Source organism: Etheostoma cragini, chromosome 15 (assembly GCF_013103735.1).
Source record: "Etheostoma cragini isolate CJK2018 chromosome 15, CSU_Ecrag_1.0, whole genome shotgun sequence".
NCBI classification, from domain to species: Eukaryota; Metazoa; Chordata; class Actinopteri; order Perciformes; family Percidae; genus Etheostoma; species Etheostoma cragini.
In genome coordinates this window covers 1,768,138-1,791,278 of record NC_048421.1, presented here as the reverse complement: position 1 = coordinate 1,791,278, position 23,141 = coordinate 1,768,138, and the positions used below count along the sequence as shown (strand labels likewise).

Genomic DNA, 23,141 nt, shown 5'->3' with positions numbered 1-23,141 from the left:
ATCCGGTATCATCTTAGACCTTCATCAGGTATCATCTTAGACCTTCATTGGGTATCACTGTAGACCTTCATCGGGTATGGTCTTAGACCTTTATCAGGTATCGTCTTAGACCTTCATCAGGTATCGTCTTAGACCTTCATCAGGTATCGTCTTAGACCTTCATCAGGTATGATCTTAGACCTTCATCAGGTATCGTCTTAGACCTTCATCAGGTATCGTCTTAGACCTTCATCAGGTATCGTCTTAGACCTTCATCATTTATCTTCTCAGACCTTCATCATTTATCGTCTTAGACCTTCATCAGGTAGCGTCTTAGACCTTCATCATTTAACGTCTTAGACCTTCATCAGGTATCATCTTAGACCTTCATCAGGTATCATCTTAGACCTTCATCAGGTGAATTTCCTATGTGAAGGTCTAAGGCTGAAACCTTAAAAGTGAACATTTCTTTTCATGGGTAACCTTGAAATGAAACCTTGACCTTGAAATGTCTTTAATGTCCCCAGAGGGCAATTTGGTTCACCGCAGGTATCCAACACACACACATTCACACAAAAATGCATAAAACATGATATGATAAATACACATGACACACAACATAAATACACATGTGATGGAGATCTCCACCTTCTCTTCCTTCATTCTGGTGAAAACTCGTTTGGGTCAAAATTGATAAAGAACTGATTTGGGCACTTTTTTCACAACTTTTTTGTTGCTTTTTTTCTGTTTTTGACGCTTTTTAAAACAATTTTTGTCACTTTTTTAACCTTTTTTCCAATTAATGGTCCAGAAACCTAGTTAATATTATATTATACGTAATGTTTGAGTTTTGACTAATAGTTAAGATCAGAGGATGTTGAGTGAATCAAAGACTTTTAAAATCAGAATAAATTTATAATCAGGAGATTCTTTTTTCTTATTCAAATGCTATGAAATCATTGATTGTACCTGCAAAGAACAGTGCATGGGTTCCATACACCACGCATACATGCATCCGAGTTATTTTTTGGGCAATTCGGTTGAAAGAAACCAATATTTCTGATGTAAAAAACTTTAAAAATAATGAACTGATTTGGGTTTTGGACTTTTTTCAACCCTTTTTTTCCAATAAATGGTCCATAAGCAATAAATAATATTACATTATATCTAATGTTTGAGTTTTGACTGATAGATCAGAGGATGTTGAGTGAATCCAAGGTTCCTCACACCATGCACACGTGCATCCAAGTTTATTTTTTGGCAATTCGGTTGAAAGAAAGCAACATTTCTGATGTAAAAAACTTTAAAAGTGGGTCAAATTTGACCCGAGGACAACACGAGGGTTAACGTTTCACAACATTACCCAACAGGGTGCATTGTGTGGCTGTGGCACATCACAGCAGGGTGACTGTAGGCGGTGATAGCTTCCTATTGGACGCCCTGTACTCAGGCTGTTGTTCTCTGCTTGGCGCTGACCTTGGTCCTGAAATACAAGAAACCTGAGACTGACTGACCTCTGCTCGCTCAATTATTGAGCACCGTCTGGAAAGCTTGCACTGACGGAGACCTTGCTCCTCCTGCCAATCCTCCTCCACAGGTGTTGTTGACGCACCCCGGCACCCAGCTGAGCGTGAGGATTTGACGCGTGCAAACGAGGCCGAGTAGATGAAAAAAGGTAAACAAGTGTTCTGAGCTTCAACAGGAAGGACATCCATCTATCCTGAGAGACACACGCACAGGAGCTCTGACATTTCAGTTCCTCGACCCTTCCAGGAGGTTTAAAGGAGCAGTGCGTGGCCGAGCAGCAGGTGATGGAGCCCGGCGTTCAGACAGCGGAGGCAGCGGATGCTCAGATGCAGAGGCGTGGGTGGAGGTGTGTGGCAAAGCGCGGAGCCGCGTCGCAGTTTGTGGCAAGCGCCATCATGGTCTTATCCACTTATACCGTTGCTACCCTGGCCATGAACTTAGGGAGGAACATCCAGGAACGAAGATTAAGACCAAGCGGCAACTAGCAAGAAACAAAGACTCGTCAAAGATCTGAACCTCTTCTCTCACAACAACGTGACAGAATGAGAGATGAAATGAAATGAACAGTTTTTGTGGCTAAACTCAAATGATGTCAACTTTATGCTGCAAGGATGTGAAAGAAAAAAGTAAATCTGAAAAGTCAAGTCAGACTCATTTTTACCAAGAAGGACGCATAATTTAGAGTATGTGTTTCACATGAAATGAGAGTCCTAGCTATAGATTATACTGTAAATAATGAATGGGCATTAATACTATGCAGTGCTGCTGTGAGGCCACAGGGTGGAGAACTGGGACTTCGTCACTTATTTTTGGATTTCCAACAAAAAAACAACTTAACAAGACAGGACAGTGAAATTATGCAACCAATGAATTGCACAGATTGAATCTGTGACTTTTATGTGATATATTTACAACAACAAGAGTTTTGGATATTTAGATTAAAAGATTTCGTGAAATGTTCTTTAAATTAAAAGAGAATGTGTGTGATAGTGGATTGTAGACGTCCATTTAAATTTAATGTCATATTGCTTGAATGTCCGTCAGCGGATTGTACAGAAAACTACATTCCAAAAACATCGGTTGAATTGAAACTCTGGCTTTGAATAAATGGTGAAATATATTCCTGTGTGCAGATTTCTGATTTAAATATGATCTGTTGTCATATCACATCTGCATCATATATTTGAATTTGGACAGAAAGGTCACAGTGCAGCAGGTTTTAGACACAAAATAAAGTATTATGACCTCATATTATGCTCATTGTTAGGTTCATAACTGTACTTTTACAGTGGTTTACATGGTTTAATTCTCTAAAAACACTGTATTTGTGTTGTACTGCACATTGCTGCAGCTCCTCTTTTCCCCCTGTGTGTTGAGCTCTCTGTCTTAGCTCCAGAGTGAGACATCTCACTTCTGTTCTGTTTGTTGTGAGTCACACATGTGCAGTACCTCGGTAAGGACTACTAGCCAGTCAGAAGCAGAGTATGAGGGCCCTGACAGTACCTAGGTAAGGACTACTAGCCAGTCAGAAGCAGGGTATGAGGGCGTGCCATGACAGTACCTAGGGAAGGACTAGTAGCCAGGACTACTAGCCAGTCAGAAGCAGAGTATGAGGGCCCTGACAGTACCTAGGTAAGGACTACTAGCCAGTCAGGAGCAGAGTATGAGGGCCCTGACAGTACCTAGGTAAGGACCACTAGCCAGTCAGAAGCAGAGTATGAGGACGTGCCATGACAGTACCTAGGTAAGGACTACTAGCCAGTCAGGAGCAGAGTATGAGGGCCCTGACAGTACCTAGGTAAGGACTACTAGCCAGTCAGAAGCAGAGTATAAGGGCGTGCCATGACAGTACCTAGGGAAGGACTAGTAGCCAGGACTACTAGCCAGTCAGAAGCAGAGTATAAGGGCGTATCCTGTTGGAGATGGTGAGTGATGGACTTAGGGCTTTTTCACTTTGTAAACCTTTTACATGAACAAAAAATATATATAACACAATAAAGGAAAGGGGAAAAGCCAAAAAAACATGATATGAACAGTTTAATTAGGAAGAGGGGTTCAGCTTGTGGCCTCACAGAATGATTTTTCAATTGAAAAACTTAAATCTGAGTCATTGTTCCCATTTATCAAACTGCAAACCTCTGACTCTTGCTGACATTTCAAACATTTCCTCTTAGCCCAATTCTTAATGAGCAACACCAACAATTTGGTATTTGACCAGTGACATTTCTGTCGACTGAAAAGTCAATGAATCTGGCCTTTCAGTCGAAAAGTAGCTTCTACACTCGCAGTCTCTTTTACCACCAAATGTCAAACGTCACAAACTAATAAACTACATCTGGCTGAGATTAAATGCAGAATAGCTTTCAAAATGACCAGATTGCATTTAAAGAGTTTAAGGGGTTCCCAATGTTTTTGGATAATCTCTAAGATCCTCTGCGTTGGATCTGCATCATCATGAGAAAATATAAGACGATCCTAAAGTCTCTCTGCTTATTTTCCGTATGTTTAACATGTAATATGCCAGTGGTCCCCAACATATTAGTTTATATATTCATATTTGTTACAACGGTCATGTTCCAAATATTATGTTATTGTTGATTATAAACTGGATATTTTTAAACACAGTTAAATATATAAAAGTTGATATTGTTAGTTACATATCTTGTCAATAACTTCCAGCAAACTATCGGGTATTCCTTTCCCAAGTATGGAAAGTTTATATAAAAACAGAATAATGAGAAAGGCAAATGGCATTGTGGGTAATCAGGAGCCCCCCCCCTTACCTCCTCATTTGAACTGCTGCCCTCATAACCACGATACTGTGCTCCAAAGTTTACAAAAAACAGATCTAGGCCCTCCTTTGTTCCACAGGCCATCAAACTCCTTAATAATGAAGGTCCTGTACGATAATAGGTTTATTTGGTTTATTTATTAACTATTTCAACTGTTTATCCGTTGCTTTTTGCTAACTATTTCAACTGTTTATCCGTTAGTTTAGCTAACTATTTCAACTGTTTATCTTTTACTTTTAGCTAACTATTTCAACTGTTTATTTGTTACTTTTAGCTAACTATTTTAACTGTTTATCCGTTAGTTTAGCTAACTATTTCAACTGTTTATTTGTTACTTTTAGCTAACTATTTCAACTGTTTATTTGTTACTTTTTGCTAACTATTTCAACTGTTTATCCGTTAGTTAAGCTAACTATTTCAACTGTTTATCTTTTAGTTTTAGCTAACTATTTCAACTGTTTATCTTTTACTTTTAGCTAATTATTTCAATTGTTTATCCGTTAGTTCAGCTAACTATTTCAACTGTTTATCTTTTACTTTTAGCTAACTATTTCAACTGTTTATTTGTTGCTTTTAGCTAACTATTTCAACTGTTTATCCGTTAGATTTAGCTAACTATTTCAACTGTTTATCCGTTACTTTTAGCTAACTATTTCAACTGTTTTTCCGTTACTTTTAGCTAACTATTTCAACTGTTTATTTGTTGCTTTTCGCTAACTATTTCAACTGTTTATCCGTTGCTTTTAGCTAACTATATCAACTGTTTATCCATTACTTTTAGCTAACTATTTCAACTGTTTATCCGTTAGATTTAGCTAACTATTTCAACTGTTTATCCGTTGCTTTTAGCTAACTATATCAACTGTTTATCCGTTGCTTTTAGCTAACTATATCAACTGTTTATCCGTTGCTTTTAGCTAACTATATCAACTGTTTATCTGTTGCTTTTAACTAACTATTTCAACTGTTTATCTGTTGCTTTTAACTATTTTGACAGTTTCTGTTGCTTTTGATTTAACTATTTCAACCGTTTATCCGTTGTTTTAAGCCAAATAAACTAACTATAGTTTCCACACTTTACTAAACATCAGCATCACAGTGATTTGTAAATCAACTGAAAACAAGCAGCTTTTATTGAATTAAAAAGTAAGTTGATACTCAATTTGAGCTGTCCATGTAGACAGAAGTACAGAAGTAGCTTTTTAACAGGTTCTCCAAACTCCCTGCAGATTGTTAAATAGGTCAGTGTAACATCACTAAAGACAATCTAACATGGCGGAAATGAATGTCTGTCAGTTAGTGAGCCCACGAGGATGGGTGACACTTTTTTGCCAGCCTGAGGCCCAAGCTCAGGCAGGGACCCAACCTTGTTAAATGAGAACAACAACAAGGGTACACAGAGAGCAGCGATGGCCTGCTTTGTCCTCCCTCTATCCTCCCTCTATCTCTCTGTTCCCTGAATAGCTCTCACACAAAGGCTATCGTTATTCCTCCTCTAATTACCAGATGGAGAGCTGTTTTTCTGCTCCCCATCCCCAGAAATAAAGTGCTCTGGGGATGACAAACCTCAGCAGTTATGAAACAGTCTGGTGGACATCAGGGTCCGAGCGAGCCTTCATTTCTTCCTCATCTATACAATATGGATAAGAGGTGCAAAACCTACTTTTTCAAAGTCCTTCTGGGGTTTTCGCCCGTTCTGCCTGAAACATCGCATGTAGCATCTTCGTATGAACCTGACAAAAAGTTGTCAATGGAATTTTGCTTGGTTCTGAAAAATTTTCAAATTATGAACAAAGACATTTTTGTAACTAGCGACAAAAATACTTTTGCATATCTCCGAAGTAAATGCTGTGGATGTAAAACTTAACATTCACTCTGAAGAGCTGTCTACCAAATTTGGCAAACACTGGCCATTGGGGGGCGCTACAAAATGAAAACTTGACATCACACAAAAGCTACCATTATTCCTCCAGATGGAGAGCTGTTTTCCTGCTCTCATCCCGAGAAATACAGTCCTCCTGCAACTGTTCAGTATGAATCGAGTCTCCATTGAGCCCTTTGCATCAGCACTCAATCTGTGTGTTTATGTGATGGCCGATCGGTCCGGGTCCCTTCCTTCCTGTCCCTGCATGCTTTTGTTGCCCAAACCAATCATGTCTAAGGCATGTCACCAATTTCACAAGCTTGGTTTTTTAGGCAGACGTATCTAGGCCAAAAGACACGCTCTCCATCTGCCATTCTGTGGCCAAAAGCCTTAGGAGGTCACTCAGAGAGAGAGAGAGAGAGAGAGAGAGAGAGAGAGAGGGATTACCTTGGCACACCAGGTCCAAAGGGAGGTGAGATTAAAAGGCAGGAGCAATAACAACACACATGGTGGAAAAAACACACCCCCTGGCAACATGCATGTTTCCATACAACCCCATTGAAACCTATTATTGTTTGCCAGGAAATGGAAATGGTTACCAACACACTCGCAGGGAATACATCTTCTCTTAGCTTTGCGTGCATGGTCACCATGCAGCTCCAGTTAGCATCCATTGACACAAAAAAACAACTGAACTCTGTCTTTACGATGACAGCAAGGGTTTTGCAACACGCTGCAGCTTCCCCCTGTGAGTTTGCGGTGTCTTGTTCTGCAGAGATTTGTGTTCCCTGTCCTCAGCATATCATAGCAGTATTAAATCCCAGCTATACCCTCCTCTAACCCTGTCATCTGGAAAAAGCTCTGACCTCAGTGAGAGAGAGAGAGAGAGAGAGAGAGAGAGAGAGAGAGAGAGAGAGGGCTGGGGGGAGGACAGGTGTGACTCAGCACCACCACCTGTGAATGCTTCTGTCAACATCAAGGGCAATACATCCCTTATGGAGGCCGTGTTGCCTTTAAATCAATCTGAAAAGTCAGTTTGTTTTTCTGTGTTTTCATGTACAACATTGGTTGGACTAAGTCTGATGGAAGGAGGGCTGTCAACAAGAAGATTGGGAGATTAAAAGAAGGGAGTCTTTTCTCTCTCTCTCTCTCTCTCTCTGTGTGTGTGTGTGTGACAAGGAGGGACGGAAGAGAGAGAGAGAGAGAGAGAGAGAGAGAGAGAGAGAGAGAGAGAGAGAGAGAGAGAGAAAGAGAGAGGACATCCCAGCTTTGGGAAGAGGGAGGGGGGGTGAGTTGGCTGGAAGTGACTGAAACGTCCTTCATATAAGCTGGTGACAAAGTAGCGAGCAGTGGCCCCCCTGGAAGCAGAGATCACAGCCAGCAAACAGAGAGAGAGAGAGAGAGAGAGAGAGAGAGAGAGACAGACAGACAGACGATAGAGGAGAGGACCAGACCAACGAGGACAGACGCTAGATTCACAGCAACACACCGGAGAGACACCGAGGAAACACGCTCCAGCAGAGGAGCCGAAAACCAGAAGAAAGAGCATTCTTCATCCCACCGACAGGTAGTAATAATAATGAATACACGATGATGTGAGATGTTTTAGATCTTAGAGTAAAATGTAGATGGATTATTATCATTACCACAGCAACATTACAGGTTGATAGGAAATGACATTACATTAGAAATATGCTGTGCTTTAGCAGGTGAAATAAGAAATGCCATAAAGTGCCTTGAGGTCAGTGTAGACTCTCAAATGAGCCTCACCAGACTCCATGGAAAAAACTGCTCATTTAGTTTTTAGTGATTTTGTTTCTAAAGGTTTGTTTAGATGACATGATTCAGCTGTGCATTAAAAAAAAAATGCACCGCTACAGGAGATGAAACTAAAAAACCATGAAGTGCATACCAGACTCCATTGGGAAAACCGAACATTTTTTTAAGTATTTGATTTTTCTAAAAGGTTTGTTCAGACAATGTTATTCAGCAGTACATAAAAATATGCTCTTCCAGAGGAGATGAAAACAAATACGCCATAAAGTGCAGACCAGACTCCAAAGGAAAAAATGGACATTTGCTTTTGGTTTGGTTTGATTTAGCTGTTTAAGTTGCAGCTTTTCTTTTTATTTATGCACATAACGTGTTGAATGATCTAAAGGCAGCTGACCGAGCTTCATTTTGAGTATGTTTTGTAGAGAGCTGGTGTGGAATGAGACATTTTGGTGATTTGAAATCCTTCTATTCTTCATTTTCAAGGTTAGGCCACCTGCTTCACGTTTAATCCATTGTTTTATATCGTTACGTTCTCGTCAAAAAAACGTTAGCTTACGTTGTTCAGCAGCCGGCTCAGAGATAATCGGCTAATGAAATTACTGATTTAGCGCCGTGTGTGTGTGTGGGGGGGGGGGGGGGGGGGGGGGGGGGGGGGGGGGGGGGGGGGGGGGGGGGGGGGGATGACACTTTTGCAAGGCACTGTATCCGTGTCACATTGTCATTAGGGGTTAGTCCCCCTAAAGGTCTGACGCGTCCCCGATATCGCACGGAAATGTACGCCCACGTGTTTGTTAGGGTTAGCGCAATTTACAGTTACATTTAACCGGAAAAAAGGTTACTGGGAACAGGCTACAGAGCTCCATGAGCTGCCGGTGGTTTTTGGAAGCCGTCGCTAATTTAGTTTAGTTGACAAAAAAGTGAACTTACAGAATGAGCTGCAGACAAATGAGTGAAAACAGCGCCTTTTTATTTAAAATGTGCAAAACAACAGAGGACGCTCTACAACGTCCCTGTTAGTGATGGTGTTGCATAGTCTGTCCACCAGAGGACGCTCTACAACGTCCCTGTTAGTGATGGTGTTGCATAGTCTGTCCACCAGAGGACGCTCTACAACGTCCCTGTTAGTGATGGCGTTGCATAGTCTGTCCACCAGAGGACGCTCTACAACGTCCCTGTTAGTGATGGCGTTGCATAGTCTGTCCACCAGAGGACGCTCTACAACGTCCCTGTTAGCAACACTGATTCTTTTTTGTTAATGTGTTTTTGTTTAAAGGACTTTAAGTTTCATATCTTAAGTTTGTATTTTTATACATTTTATTAATCAGAACTTTAATACATTTTGATATTCTGTTGTGACAATAAAACAAGTTATTATTATATTATTTTAGTGAGAACTCATGAATAACTACAAATAACTAATGTTAGGGAAATGTGTTCATGTTTTGCAATGCATTTCTGGATTTTTGGATAAATCGGAATATTGGATTTTTAAATAACCAAATATTTACATCGGTATCGGCCTTAAAAATCTCTCATCGGTCGGGCTCTAATTGTTACATCCCTACATGTTAGTAATAAAAAAGGTTAACAGTGGATTTTCTGGCTTTTTTTTTTTTAATTGCTTACTGTTTATCTTTGTTGTGAGATGTCAGGGCCAGACCGGTGCTGCCCAGCGCCAAGTCCAACAGATTTGTTTAATTTGTGTAATGTGGGCTACACACATCGGCCAGCCTCTTGTCAGATTAACCAACTACGCATGTCGTCTGTTGTCGCACGGCGCCTGCAGTCTCACCTAATTAGGCTCACCCTGTTTACTAGGTCACCCCACGCAGAGCACACACGGAGGTAAACATCCGGCTCTCGGCATCACTCCCACTGTAAACCGCTTAAGGCCACCGTGAGTGAAATTAGGAGGCATGAGAATAAGGATTCTACATCCAACATGTTTGACTTTAAAGTCTATACAGGTGTCGACAATAAGTATTACTTCTGTGGATGTAATGTTTTAGATAAGATAAGATAAGTTTCCCATTCAAAATTGATTTCATTCATTAAATCCAGATCGATCTCTGTCTGTTTCATGTGAAACTAGAAGAACTAAGGAATCCATTGGTACCAACTATGTGCCATGCTCCAAAATATGGCATGGCCATTTTAAAAGGACTCTCACCACAAGATATCTGAATGAAATGTCACTCGATACTCGCTGACTGTAGATTGTGTAGAGCTGCACTTTATTGTGTTGACTTGCTGTAGTGTACAGTGTTCGTGTTAAATAAAGATTACATTAGTGTTACTGCTCCTGGGTCAATTCATAAATGTAGGCATTGAGACTTTGACTAATGCATCAGGTCAAAGGGAACCATTCACAATTATAGAATCTCTTTCATATCCGAGGTAATCTGGTTTTTCATCTGAATCCAAATCAACATTGAAAATCAAACCCCAATCAAATCGGACCTTGTTAGTTGGAATCGAATCAACTCAGGAAATCAGTGTTGATACCCAGCTCTAAAGATAAGATAAACCTTCGTTGATCCCCAGAGCGGAGATTCAGGTGTTGCCACAGCACAAGACAGATTGAATACAGAATGAGAAGTAAAGAGTAAAAGTTGCTTAAATTAAGAATGAGTTAATCCCAGTTCAGACCTAAGATTGGCGAAGATTCGTCCTTCTCAGCTCAACTTAAACCAGCTGATGGTGTTGCTGCGACTAAGCTGGTTGAGTCTTCAGAGTCTGGTTTTAAAAGTAAGAGACGTCTCACTGTTTCAACAGCAGCCAATAGAGTAGTCAGCTGGCCAGTCAGGTATAAACTACAGAAATAAAATGGTTTATAATCCTTTTTTTTTTCATGTTGCAAACAGCTAATAGAAATGGCACGGATTGAGACAAAAGAAGCGACAAAAACATTGAAAAGAAGTGACAAAAACGTCCAAACAGGCTACCAAAACGTTGAGAAAGTGACAATAAAATGGCAACAAAAACGTCTCAGAAGGTGTTGCGTTTTCCCCGGGATGCAAACTCTTTTCCCCGGTTTGGAAGCGCTGTGTTTTCTAGAGTCTTTATATTCTGGCACACTCAGGACTCTCTCACCAGTCCATTTACTTGTCACTGTGGGATGTGCTTGTGTGTGTGAGGTGTGTGCGGTTGTACACATGCTTTGTCTTTGATTGCTGGTGATTCAGGTGAGAATATGTTTTGTCTGCTGCTGTCCAACATTTGAACTCTTTTCCAGTACCTGATTTTTGGCTGTAGAGATGGGTGTCACCTCTCGCCCTCTGCTATTGGTTTGCGCTTATCTGGCGACCGCACTGATTGGTGGAGCCCGCTCCGAGGGGGTGTGTCTTCAAGACGGCAAGCACAAGGCCACGCCCGGCCCGGAGCCACAGCTGAGGGAGTGTGGGCTGTACGCTGACAGTGAGTGACTGTGTTTATCTTGACCCACTGCATGTTTAACGGTGGAAAGACAACCGGCAGTGAAAATATCAAACCTAATCTCTGGTCTGGCTGAAACGTTTTCCCGTCTTTTGCTGCTGACAGATAGCTGCTGCACAGAAGAAGACATCCAGGACATCTCCCATGTTCCCTCTGAGAGCAATAAGAATGATCCCTGGGACAAGTGTGGGCCTCTGAGCTCATCGTAAGTCTTACCCAGTATACACTGTACATACTGTATGTGTGTACAGAGACAAGGTATTCAGGATATTAAAGGAGACCTATCATATACAGTTTTCTGGTTCATGCTAGTAGGCTATTTTGTGTTTCTACTAAAACATGTTTACATGCTTTATTGTTCAAAAAACACTTCTCACACTGTCTAAATATATCTGCAATCACCCTCGGTTTGACGCGCCCCGTGTTGCAACATTAGGAAGGTAGATTTGGACCCAAGTGAAGAACATAATGGTTAAGCAGGTAGAGTCGAATGGAAAAACAAACCAAAAGTCTGAAACAGATGGAGAACCTGAAGAAAATCCCAAAAGTAATGGGGAATATGTGGAAACGGGCAAGGCTCAAGCACACAAGGAGCGAAGTAGGGATAGATAACGACAACAGCCGGACAACAGACAAAGAAAGCACAGAGATTACATACACAAGGTAACGTGGGTAGTACTGAGGGACAGGAGACAGGAGGGCTGATGGTGAACAGGGCAGACAATCACAAATGCAGGAAAACACACAAGGCAGGTAGTAGAACACGACACCAGAGAGACAGAGAGACTACAAAATAAAACAGGAAACTGACATGACAGGGGTGACGAGACAACAAGGACTAATAACACAAAGACAGGTTGACATGGGACACACAAGCACCAAAAACTCAAAATCTGTCACATGGTCTAAAGTTATATAAAACCAAAAGTTATTGGCCATAGCCATGGAGCAGTACCGGGACACTCTGCCTGTCTCTAGTAAGTTACGGGTTCGAGTCCCGTTCCAGAGACTTTTACCAGTTAAAGGTTGTAAAACACGTGTTACGGGTTGCTTGAAGCACAAGTTCTGCTACAGAAGCATCTGATTGGTTAGACTCAACTGCATGTGATTGAGTCAAACAAGGAAGTTTTGCTGTTGTGGCGCGGATGAAGTAGGAAGAAGAGTAAAGTGCTGCTTAACAAAGTTATCTGTCTCTGTCTCAGGTTTCTAGTTATTTAGAGTATTACAACCACAACATGTCGGACCCCATGTTACACTAATATCCGCTCCTACAGCATGTCTGGTCACCTTTACCTGCCTTGTGAATCAACAAAGTAATTAGAAGATTTGAATGTACAGTATGAGTCATGTGTCTCTCCCTCCTCAGGTGTGAAGGCTTCCTGAAGCGTGTGTCGTGTTTTTACCGCTGCTCCCCCGATGCCGCGCGCTGGCCTCACCCCCACCGCCGCTCATACATCCAGGCCGTGCCGCTCTGCCACAGCTTCTGCCGTGATTGGTGAGGCTGCCAGAACACATTGCCAATCAAATCTAAATCTAAATCACTATCTGTCAAGAGAGAGATTAGCAGCCAGTGTGACAACAGCGTGGTGGGTCCCGTCAACGGTGGCTGAGCTCCTCATCTCTTACTTTTCCTTTAGACTTTTAGTACTGTATGTACTGCAGTTGTCCTTACAAAGTATGTACTGTTGCATGAAGTGTTCATACACATGTGACACATAACTTCTTCATCACATTGCATCTTGAACTCTGACCATCTTGCTCACATGACAACAGTGAGTATTTAGGTCCCGCCCCCACCGGAAAGGGGTGCTCGCCACTTTCCATTGGACTGCATTTACATAGCGCTTTTCTATTCTTTAGTCTCACACACACACACACACACACACACACACACACACACACACACACACACACACACACACACACAGACACACACACACACACACAGACACACAGACACACACACACACACACACACACACACACACACACACACACGGCGCAGCATCGGGAGCAATTTGGGTTTCAGTGTCTACCTCGTGTCTTTTATACATACAAAAAAAACAAGTGTAAAAACCAATCTAGGAGAAAATATTCAAATTAAAGAATTATAGTTTCATGTTTTGTGATTTCAAATATTACATTTTGAGAATTTACCCATCTCTCCCTCAGGTTTGATGCCTGCAGGATGGACATGACGTGTGCTCGTAACTGGGCCAGAGACCCCCGGGGGCAGAACTGCACTGGGACCTGCGTCCCGTATCAGCAGGTAGGCTTTGATCTGTGATTGGCTGCTTACATAACCTAGGACCTTGAGGTTTTTTCCATCTGGAGAAATCTGACAATTGGTGTTTTCTGTCTTCATGGGTACTCATTTAAGAGTGTACATCTTTGGTCCAGACTTTAATATCTCTACAACTCCTGAATGGATCGCCCTGATTATTTAGTACAGATTTTCCTTCATTCAGCTTTAATGATATTCTCAACTTTTTGTATACTTATCAGGTCGAAATGTGTCCCAAACACCTGGGAAACTGATACCACTCCTATCAGCTGTCCTCCACGTCCCTCCTGGTCTCCTGGGGTCAAATTTGCCCCGTTTTTAAAAGTTTCTACATCAGAAATTTGGGATTCTTTCATCCAAATTGTCCAAATGTTACATGGATGGTTCCATATTACGCTTCTTGCAAGTTAAACGAAGGATCAGTTTACTACTTTATTGAATTTTGGTTGTTTCATCTCCCCCCAAAAAAACGTAATATATTTTTTATAAATTAGGTTTCTTGACCATGACTTCAAAAAAGAAAATTGTGTAAATCTATTGGTGACATATTGGTGTTATGATGTGTACAGTAAACTGATGGTAGTGTGACAAAAATTAAGAAAAAGTGTCTAAAAGTGATAAAAAGAGCATCCCAAACATGTTGAAAAAGTGATAAAAAAGTGTTGAAAAATTGTTCATTTTCAGTTTTGACCTGGGCGGAAGACACAAGGGGGCTTGTCAGTGCTAATTAGCAAAGCATGTTCAACTAAGATCAACTACAGCTGCTTTGTTCTTGAGGTGAAGGATTGCAAAGATTTACAAGGAATATATGCACGGCATTTACTCTATGATTGGGACATTTTGGCAATCCCATGGACAAAGTACACATGGCGAGACAATGGTAAGAGCACTTTGTGTTTTGTTAACAGTTAACGGCGCTTTCTTTTGCAAATGTTCCACCGAAACAAGTTCTTCCCTGAGGCTATTTTGCAGAACCACCGTCCGTCGCTCAATCCCAAGCTTAGCCCCCCCCCCCCAAAACAACTGTGACTGGTTTAAAGAAATGTAAAAAATCCTGCAAAGTATCTGTGGTGTTGCCAGACGTTACTCCAAAGCGCTGGGAAGACAGATCTGGCAACGTGAGACTAGGACTGTAACGAGCAATGTTAGGATCACTAAGAACATGAAGTGATGCATTATGTGAGGCGGAGACGGTCACGCCTCTGCAGAGATTTTCTAAACCAGGCAGCGTTGGTTTGAATCCCAATGCCGGAGCTTGTCTTTCGAGCCATGTGCTGCACGGAGAGGGTCAGGTGCTGTGTCACAGTGTGCGGGCTGGTGGTCCAGTGAGTGTGCGGTAAGCGGGGGGTTAACAGCGCCGGGGCGGCTCGGTGGGCTGGAGCGTGAAACGCTTTGGTCCCGCTTCGCTGGACAGAGGACAGCTGGGGATTTAAAAAGAGTTACAGGGGGGCTGTTGTGCTGCTATCTGTCTATCTATCTATCTATCTATCTATCTATCTATCTATCTATCTATCTATCTATCTATCTATCTATCCATCCATCCATCTATCTATCTATCTATCTATCTATACATTTGTCTCTCCTCCCCATTTTATCTCTTTCTGTTCACCTTTATCTATCTGTCTCTTTATCTTTTTTGTTCGTGTCTCTCTCTCTCTCACACACACACACACACACACACACACACACACACACACACACACACACATACACACACACACACACACACACACACACACTCACACAAAGAGAGAGAAACACACCAACAAATAAACACCCACCCAGACACCAGACTTCTGACTATAATGGCTCTCCGCTGGATATTAGATGACTGGAAATGAAAATTTAGTGAGAGAAAATTACAAAGACAGGATGTCTGAGTGTTTTAGTGTGTATGTGTGTGTGTGTGTGTGTGTGTGTGCGTGTGTGTGAGTGTGTGTGTGTGTGTGTGTGTGTGTTTTGTGCTTGCATTGGTCCATTTTCATGTAGGATGCCACTAATGGGAATAAATAGGCTCCAATACATTTAAGTAGTTCTCAAAATGTGTTTTGAAGCGCTCCTGAATACAAAGAAATGAGTCACCGCTTTCAGTGCATTCAACAAATCCGCCGCTCTTCAGAGACACGGCAAACAAGTGCCTGCCTCTCGTAATCATTTTCGGAGGTCGCAGCAGTAAAAGCTTTATTTGGTTTCCTCTGCGGTTGGCAGAGACGGGAGATTTCACAATGGGCGTCGTCGGCGTCTGAGCTCACAGCACTTTGGAGATGTGCAACATAAGAAAGCAACCAACAAGTCCTCCAAACATGAGTTAAGACAACTGGATCCATGTGATACAAGCCTTCCGTGAAACATTCACTCCTACAGTTTTTGCCGATGCTTGCGCACTGAAATCAAAAGTATTACACAATTCTCAAAACCTTACACTCACGGAGCTAAACATTGGCCCAGATGTGCACCGCCATCAGCACAATGTCAGCCTCACACTGTTTGGAAAACACTAAACACACGTGTATCAGCACAGATGTGCATCATGATGTCACTTCCCTGCAACTCCAAAGCGCTGACTGTCACATGACCACACCTCTGAGCCAATCTGTGGAAAACAGCCATCAGGTGCATAAACACACGGCGACGCAAAACCCGGCGCAAGTGTCTTTGCTATTTTAAGACCGACACAGTTGTTCATTTCCCATCCTGTGCCCACGTCGTTTAAATAGCAATGCACCTGCACCCGTCTTTGTGCCCATGGGCATGCTGGTCTTACAGGAGGTGTGTTCAGGTGTATTCTGGGCATATTGCTGTCTTGAGGCAGCGGGAAGTGATTGCACCATTGACCAACAAAAACCTGGTCTAATGTCAATAGCGCTGCATTTCATTGTTGTTTTTTTAACAGCGCATTGGTAAAATGGGCCTAGACTTATGCAAGCGCACACTATGCTTGGTACACACACACACACACACACACACACACACACACACACAAGGACGCGCAAAAGCACAACCACACATACTGTATGCAAAAGTTTAAAAATAAAAATATGGCGGCGCATATCTGCCATCCTCATAGCAACGCGCCAAGGTACAAACTGGCTGTTAAAGGGAATGGGAGATGACACTGATTGGTTGTTTGCATGTTACGCCCAGAACACACCTCTGATTAATGAGCACAACCCTTTAGAACCCTTTTTTTTTCGCGAGCTAACAGTGTTTTGCACACTACTGCAGTAGCTGCATGAAAACTGGGACATGTTCTGTTGTAATTCTCCATGTGGACACGTTGATTAATTTGGATATGGAGAGAAATTTAAATATGATATTATGCAGCATTGGTTTAGTGTTTGTATTGTTGAACTTATCGTACAGTTCGTTGTTTGCTGTTGCTGCCAATTTGCATAGAAACAAGCCAATGCACACACACAGACACACACACACACACACACACACACACACACACACACACACACACACACATACACATCCGCTGCATGCAAAAATCCCTCTGGCACTCTGTGTCTCCCTTTGTCTTTGTACTCACTGCTAACATTATTTGCGAGCCAAGGACTGATTTATCTCGGCATTAGACACCCTTCCTGCGCCGGATTTTGTGGGAATGAGGTTACATCTGCAGAGCGTGTGTGTGTGTGTGTGTGTGTGTGTGTGTGTGTGTGTGTCGAGGGTTGGCACACGACAGCGGCATCTGTGGATCAGATATAGGGAGTTAATGTTCTGAGCAAGAGGGAAGTGATCGTGTGAAGTTACTGAAGATTACAGCCTGCAGATTACTGAGCAAATATTGTGTACATGTAGGAAACCATAAACTGTTAACTGGGAAGAAGTCCCGAGAATAAGGGGGTAACAAATGGGCGTTAATGGGAGAATCTGCTGTATAATAAATGATTTTGTAAAGGCTTTTTATATTACAGAGAGATACTACAGGCAAAAACCTAATTTTTTATTGTTAAGGATTTGGGCTGTCTCCATTCCATAGCATGTCTTCTTTCAGAGTAGTGGAAACAAACCTTTAAAATACACATCTAGGTGTTCATAGTGCTACACTTTGTCTATTTTACATTTCTCCTACATTCACCAAACGCTAGCATTAGTTATGCCTCATTTGCATCGTCAAACAAGACAATTTCGGGAAACTTAAATAATAATTAATATATAAAAATAGAATAATAAATTGTACATGTAAAATAATTGTTATAAAGTCAGTAATCATTAAGCAAGTAAGCATTAGACATGCCTCATTTGCATATTTAAACATAACAGTACCAAAAATTGTGATAAAATGATTTTCTTAGGCTGCGTCAACACTGCTATGCTGGCATTTGCACATTCAAAATGAATAACATTTTAGAAAACTTGTTATACATTTAATAATTGTCTTAATGTCAGTAATCAGCTGGGGAAGTTTTCATGTTGATATCTGTCTTCAAAATGTCTACATTTTACAATCCATATCTTTATTGTGAAAGAGTCTTTGTTCTCAGACTCTGAGCCATAAAAGTCCACTTCAGCAGCACTTTCACTTCTGTATACCTATATATTATATATTCTTCTATATTCTAAAGCTTTTTACGCACGGCTGTTGTTCAAATATCCCTTATAGCCTGATTTATGAAACATGTTGTACCTTAAAATGTGGCAAAAATTGATATTTTTATGGCTGTTGATGTATTTTCTGGTTTATGGAGTGATAAAAACGGGAGCAGCAGCAGTGCTTGGGCTTCTGTGGAGAATCTCCCAGCGTGCATGAGGTTAGAAGATGGCTGTCTCATGTCAATCAATCAATCAAACGTTATTTCTAAAGCACATTTAAAAACAACCACGTTGACCAAAGTGCTGTACAGTGACATGAAACAATAAATATACAGAATACAACACACAGTTCTCATGGTGGATTCAAAGCCAGGGAATAAAAATGTGTTTTTAGTCTGGCATGAAGAGGCAACTCAACCTTGTTATGTGTACACACTGTGACTACACACATCTCCTCTCTGAGCGGAGCTCCTATGGCACCATTTTGATGCTAATAAACCATCACTTTCCATTAGCATCCCATTGACTGCCATTAATGTTGGCATCACGTTGACAGTGAATAACTTTACATCTGAAGTGTTTAAAGACTCTATTTGTCCGTTTTTTATTTCTAAAGAAACACGACAATGTATAAAAAGCTACGTTACCTTGTATCTCACGTTATAGCAGACGTTTTTGTAAAAATAGGCTAACGATTGTGTCATAAACACACGACTTACTGTCGTACAGTAGAGAAATTACCGTATGGTACAGGGTTAGCTCGCAGACAGTTTGGATTTACATCAGCTGTTCAGGTTTAATTTCCATCATTAACTAGCATGTTAGTTATCAGTTATTTGCCTGTGCCTATGTTATCTCCTAACACATACCTACCTCTCCGTCTCTGCTGATTGGGAATGATTGAGATTTCTCTTGCACAGCTACCAGAAGACTTACAGCTTTCAGACAGGTTGCTCACGTCACATCTACGTCTTCCAGCTCAGTTTGCAGCTGCGCGGTAACGCTCAGCAACACCGGGAAAGAGCTTCTAATAGACTTCACTAGTCTCCGTCCAGAACAACGGGATCTGTTGGTCCATTTCTTTAACTGTCTATGGTATAAAGAGGTTCTGCGATCAGATGACGTCACAGCTGCGCATGCTAGCTTGGCTCCGGCTACTGTATAACGCGCATTACGCCATGCACAGAGATGATAAGGGAATGTAAGAACTTCTCTAACTCTGGCAGATACGTTGAATAAGCTAAAGTCTCAATAAGTCGTGAGTGTGAATGTTAAGAAGTATAACTGTACAATAAGCATAACTGTGGTAATTTGTGCTTCCATCTGGATCATTTCTTTTCAATTACATAATGAAATTGGCCTTTTTCTAATTCTTATCTTGACCCCCGGCCGAAATAATCATTTCAAAAGACGACTGCTTTGAGAAAAAATGTATCTTTTCATCAAGGTCAGGGTCGCTGATTAAAATCCTGCTCTCTCTTTTCTGTTTTTCTTTTCACACCATGTGTACTGTTGTAGGTTCTCGGACAGAGAAGGGCAGAATGGAATAAGATAAGGATGGGAAGGACGTGATAGGGAGCCCCGGGAAATTTCACTATATCTCACTTGTTGGTTCACACCATGCCGTCTATTACCATGTCCGCCTGGGGAAAGGACAGAAGTGTGTGTGTGTGTGTGTGTGTGTGTGTGTGTGTGTGTGTGATGAGGTCACTGCAATAAGACCTGAGCGTCAGACAGACAGTATAAATGTAGTGGAGAGAAACAACCTCTTTGTCCTTTGAGCGCGGTACATATATTGCAGCTTTTCCTCCTCTGAGCCCCCTGTGCGACTCCGTCTTTAATCCCCCAACAGACAGGAGGATGAAAGGAAGCAGACGGAGGGGTGAGGGGCGGGGTGGGTGTTACAGAGAAACAGGGAAAAGAAGGGAGATTTACAAACAGCGAGTGCAGCGATAAGCAGGTACAGAAAAGAGGATTCAGGGGGAGTTAAGTAGGGACAAAATGAGCTACAGTAGGAGACAGAGACGGTGACTTAGCAGGTGTGTGTGTGTGTGTGGGGGGGCTCAAACCCTGAATATTATCTCAAAAACCCTGAATATTATAGAGCTTTAAACGTCTTCAACTTTGTGTCATTTCCCCTCAGTCTCTCTGACAGGACCAGCAAATCGGTGGAGGAAAAGTTACTGTTACTGGGAAAATATCCCCTCTGTTTTAAGATCAGTGATTCCTACTCTACCCACGTAACACGTTCTCATAAACGGGTTTTAAGATGTAGTATGCACCTAAAATGCATGCATGCAAACCAAATCGTAGGATATCCTAATCCACATTAGTTGTGTTCTGGTCTCAGACTGATGAAGACAGTTAAATAGAAAACAGGTTGATTCTTTACCTCTGCAACTATCCTTTTTTCCCCAAATGATGTAGACATTTTTAGGCATTCTGTTATCAAACACCTTGAAAAAAAATAGTGCACATAGCTGCTGTAAATGGGGTAAAAATCCCCCCCACACAAGATCAGGGTTGAGCCCGAAGGTTTACAACAACTGGCTCCGCCCCTTTGCTTTGGCAACGGGTCTTAAAGACTGCTTATGTGTGTGTGTGTGTGTGTGTGTGTGTGTGTGTGTGTGTGTGTGTGTGTGTGTGTGTGTGTATGTGTCACACTGAAACTTCACTAATTAGCTTCCCCAACTATTCTCTGAGCGTGCTGTTAAACAGCTTCAATGTTGAGTTTTGTTTTCTCCTCTTCAGTCATGCAACATCTTTTAATCCGTGTCTTATTAAAGAGAAAATGTAAACGTTCAAGCTCCAGAAAGCGTAAAGCCAATGTCAGCAGTAATTAGGAGTTTTTCCTCAAAGTACGACTTTACAAAGACGGGGCGCTGTAATGAATTTCCGATCAGATAGCAACACAAAAGCTGCAGAAAGGGACCTTTCCCCTGAGTTTAGATCTGGCCGGGTACTCTGCAAGGCTCGACAGAAAATGCTGTAAAGAAGGAGCAGACATGAGAGCTTTCAGATACAAGTGTGAGCTTTTCAGCACTCACCAAAGAGTTCCCGTGACTGGAGCTGTAACAATTGCAAATGTTGCTGTACAATTAATTGTCTCAGAAATAATTACGATTAACAATATAATTGTCTCTTTTAGTAAAATTTTTAAAATATTTATTTATTTATTAACTTTTGATTATTATTGAAGTTTTGAATCAATACATCTTTGGGTAATATATCAGTGTCATGTGACCCAGGTTATGTATTAACACAAAATACACGACCTACGAAGTAAACAACAGCTCTTTATTGCGCAACGTGTTTTCTAACTGTGTTCCCTGTCGTCATTTTGGTTGCTAGGCACCTGTATCGGGTCAAGTACCAATAAGTAAGAGCTGAAATAATAATACAAATGTAAAGTCCAAACAATAATCACTTGTGTAATTACAATTTTGGCATATCTCAACAAAATCAACAATTACCTGTCATACACGTTAAGACCCCGGCTGATGTCACTAATTCTTCGCGTTTTAACAAAGAAAATGTGTTTACGCAAACAAACTGACAACAAGACAATGATGTAATCGTTGTTACGGGCCTTGACCAACCTTCACTTTGCTAATTTGAAAGCCGTCATGTCTCTCTCTCATGGGGGGGAGGGGGCAAATTCTCTGGGCGGGCAAATCAGAGAAAAGGGAGGTAACCTTCACCCTTATGATCTCATAAGGGGCAAGACTCCAGCTCGACACATCTGAGCTTTGATTTTCTCAAAGGCAGAGCAGGATACCCAGGGCTCGGTTCACACCTATGCCCATTTCTAGCCATCGGGGAGCCATATTAATGTTAAAAGTGACATTTCCATGCCATGGGACCTTTAACGTATATTGCATTATAAAAGATGAAAGCAGGCTCCTGGGGCTCAAAGTCCTGAATGATTTTCTCAAATCCCCGAATCTTTCAGGGTTTTAAAGTAACTTCAACTTTGTGTCATTTCCCCCTCAATCTCTCTCACTGGACCGGCAACTCAATGGAGCAACAGTTCTGTCAGTGTTTCCTACCCTACCTCCTTTAGTCTAGTAACATCAGACCATGTTTGCCTCTTTTTAGGTTGGCAGGAGTGAAAAGTTGGCCTAGTCATCCTCGATATTATTTGTGTTCCGGTTTCTCAGATTGATGAAGATAGTGGGAGAATAGTTACAGGGGGATTATTTTCCTCAGCAATTATCATGGTTCTCACAATTAATGCACATGATTTTCAGCCATTCTGTTATCAAATGACATGAATATTGGTGCGTGCCATGTTCAAACCTTTTGGGGCGGCTCTGGCTCAGTGGTAGAGCGGCTGTCTGCCAGTCAGAAGGTAGATGGTTCAATCCCTGGCCCTGCACTCCCATGTTGAAGTGTCCTTGGGCAAGGCACCTTGATTTAGCAGTGTAAATCTGTGTGTGTGTGTGTCTGACGAGCAGCTTGTACGGCATCATCGGCCACAGTGTGTGAATGGTTCCCTCATGATGTAAAAGCCCTTTGAGTAGTTGTCAAGACTAGAAAAGTGCTTTATAAATACTTTAAATTTAATCTCTTCACTTCCTGTCCTGTAAACATTTCGTGTGTTTTTGTCTCTGTGTGTGTGTGTGTGTGTGTGTGTGTGTGTGTGTGTGTGTGTAGATGTACCAGCACGGCAGGGATCTCTGCGAGAGCTTGTGGGGCGACGCCTTCTTGACTGTGGAGGATGAGCCGGAGGACGTGGGGGAGGCTGGAGAGGGTGGAGCGGGTGGAGAGGCTGGAGAGGGTGGAGCGGGTGGAGGTGGTGGTGGAGGTGCTGGTGCTGGCGGAGGTCGACCCTGCGGCTGCCTGACCCTCAGTCCCTCAGACAAAGACGTGATGGCCGCCCTCAGGGCGCAGCAGGATGACCCAGAGGAGCTGGACACCACCAAGACGGGCCTGCCCCAGT

The 23,141-nt window shown here is 42.0% G+C and overlaps 1 protein-coding gene across 1 annotated transcript in view; it reads left to right on the top strand.

Annotated features, from left to right (window-relative positions):
• Nucleotides 1-7,472: 7,472 nt before the first annotated feature.
• rtbdn (retbindin) overlaps nucleotides 7,473-23,141 on the top strand; it is a 20,503-nt gene continuing 4,834 nt past the window's right edge. The window contains exons 1-6 of the mRNA XM_034894401.1: nucleotides 7,473-7,729; nucleotides 11,175-11,355; nucleotides 11,479-11,578; nucleotides 12,740-12,868; nucleotides 13,546-13,642; nucleotides 22,856-23,139. Of these exons, the coding sequence (XP_034750292.1) occupies nucleotides 11,196-11,355; nucleotides 11,479-11,578; nucleotides 12,740-12,868; nucleotides 13,546-13,642; nucleotides 22,856-23,139 (770 nt within the window). The 5' untranslated portion in view covers nucleotides 7,473-7,729; nucleotides 11,175-11,195. The remainder of the gene's footprint in view (nucleotides 7,730-11,174; nucleotides 11,356-11,478; nucleotides 11,579-12,739; nucleotides 12,869-13,545; nucleotides 13,643-22,855; nucleotides 23,140-23,141) is intronic.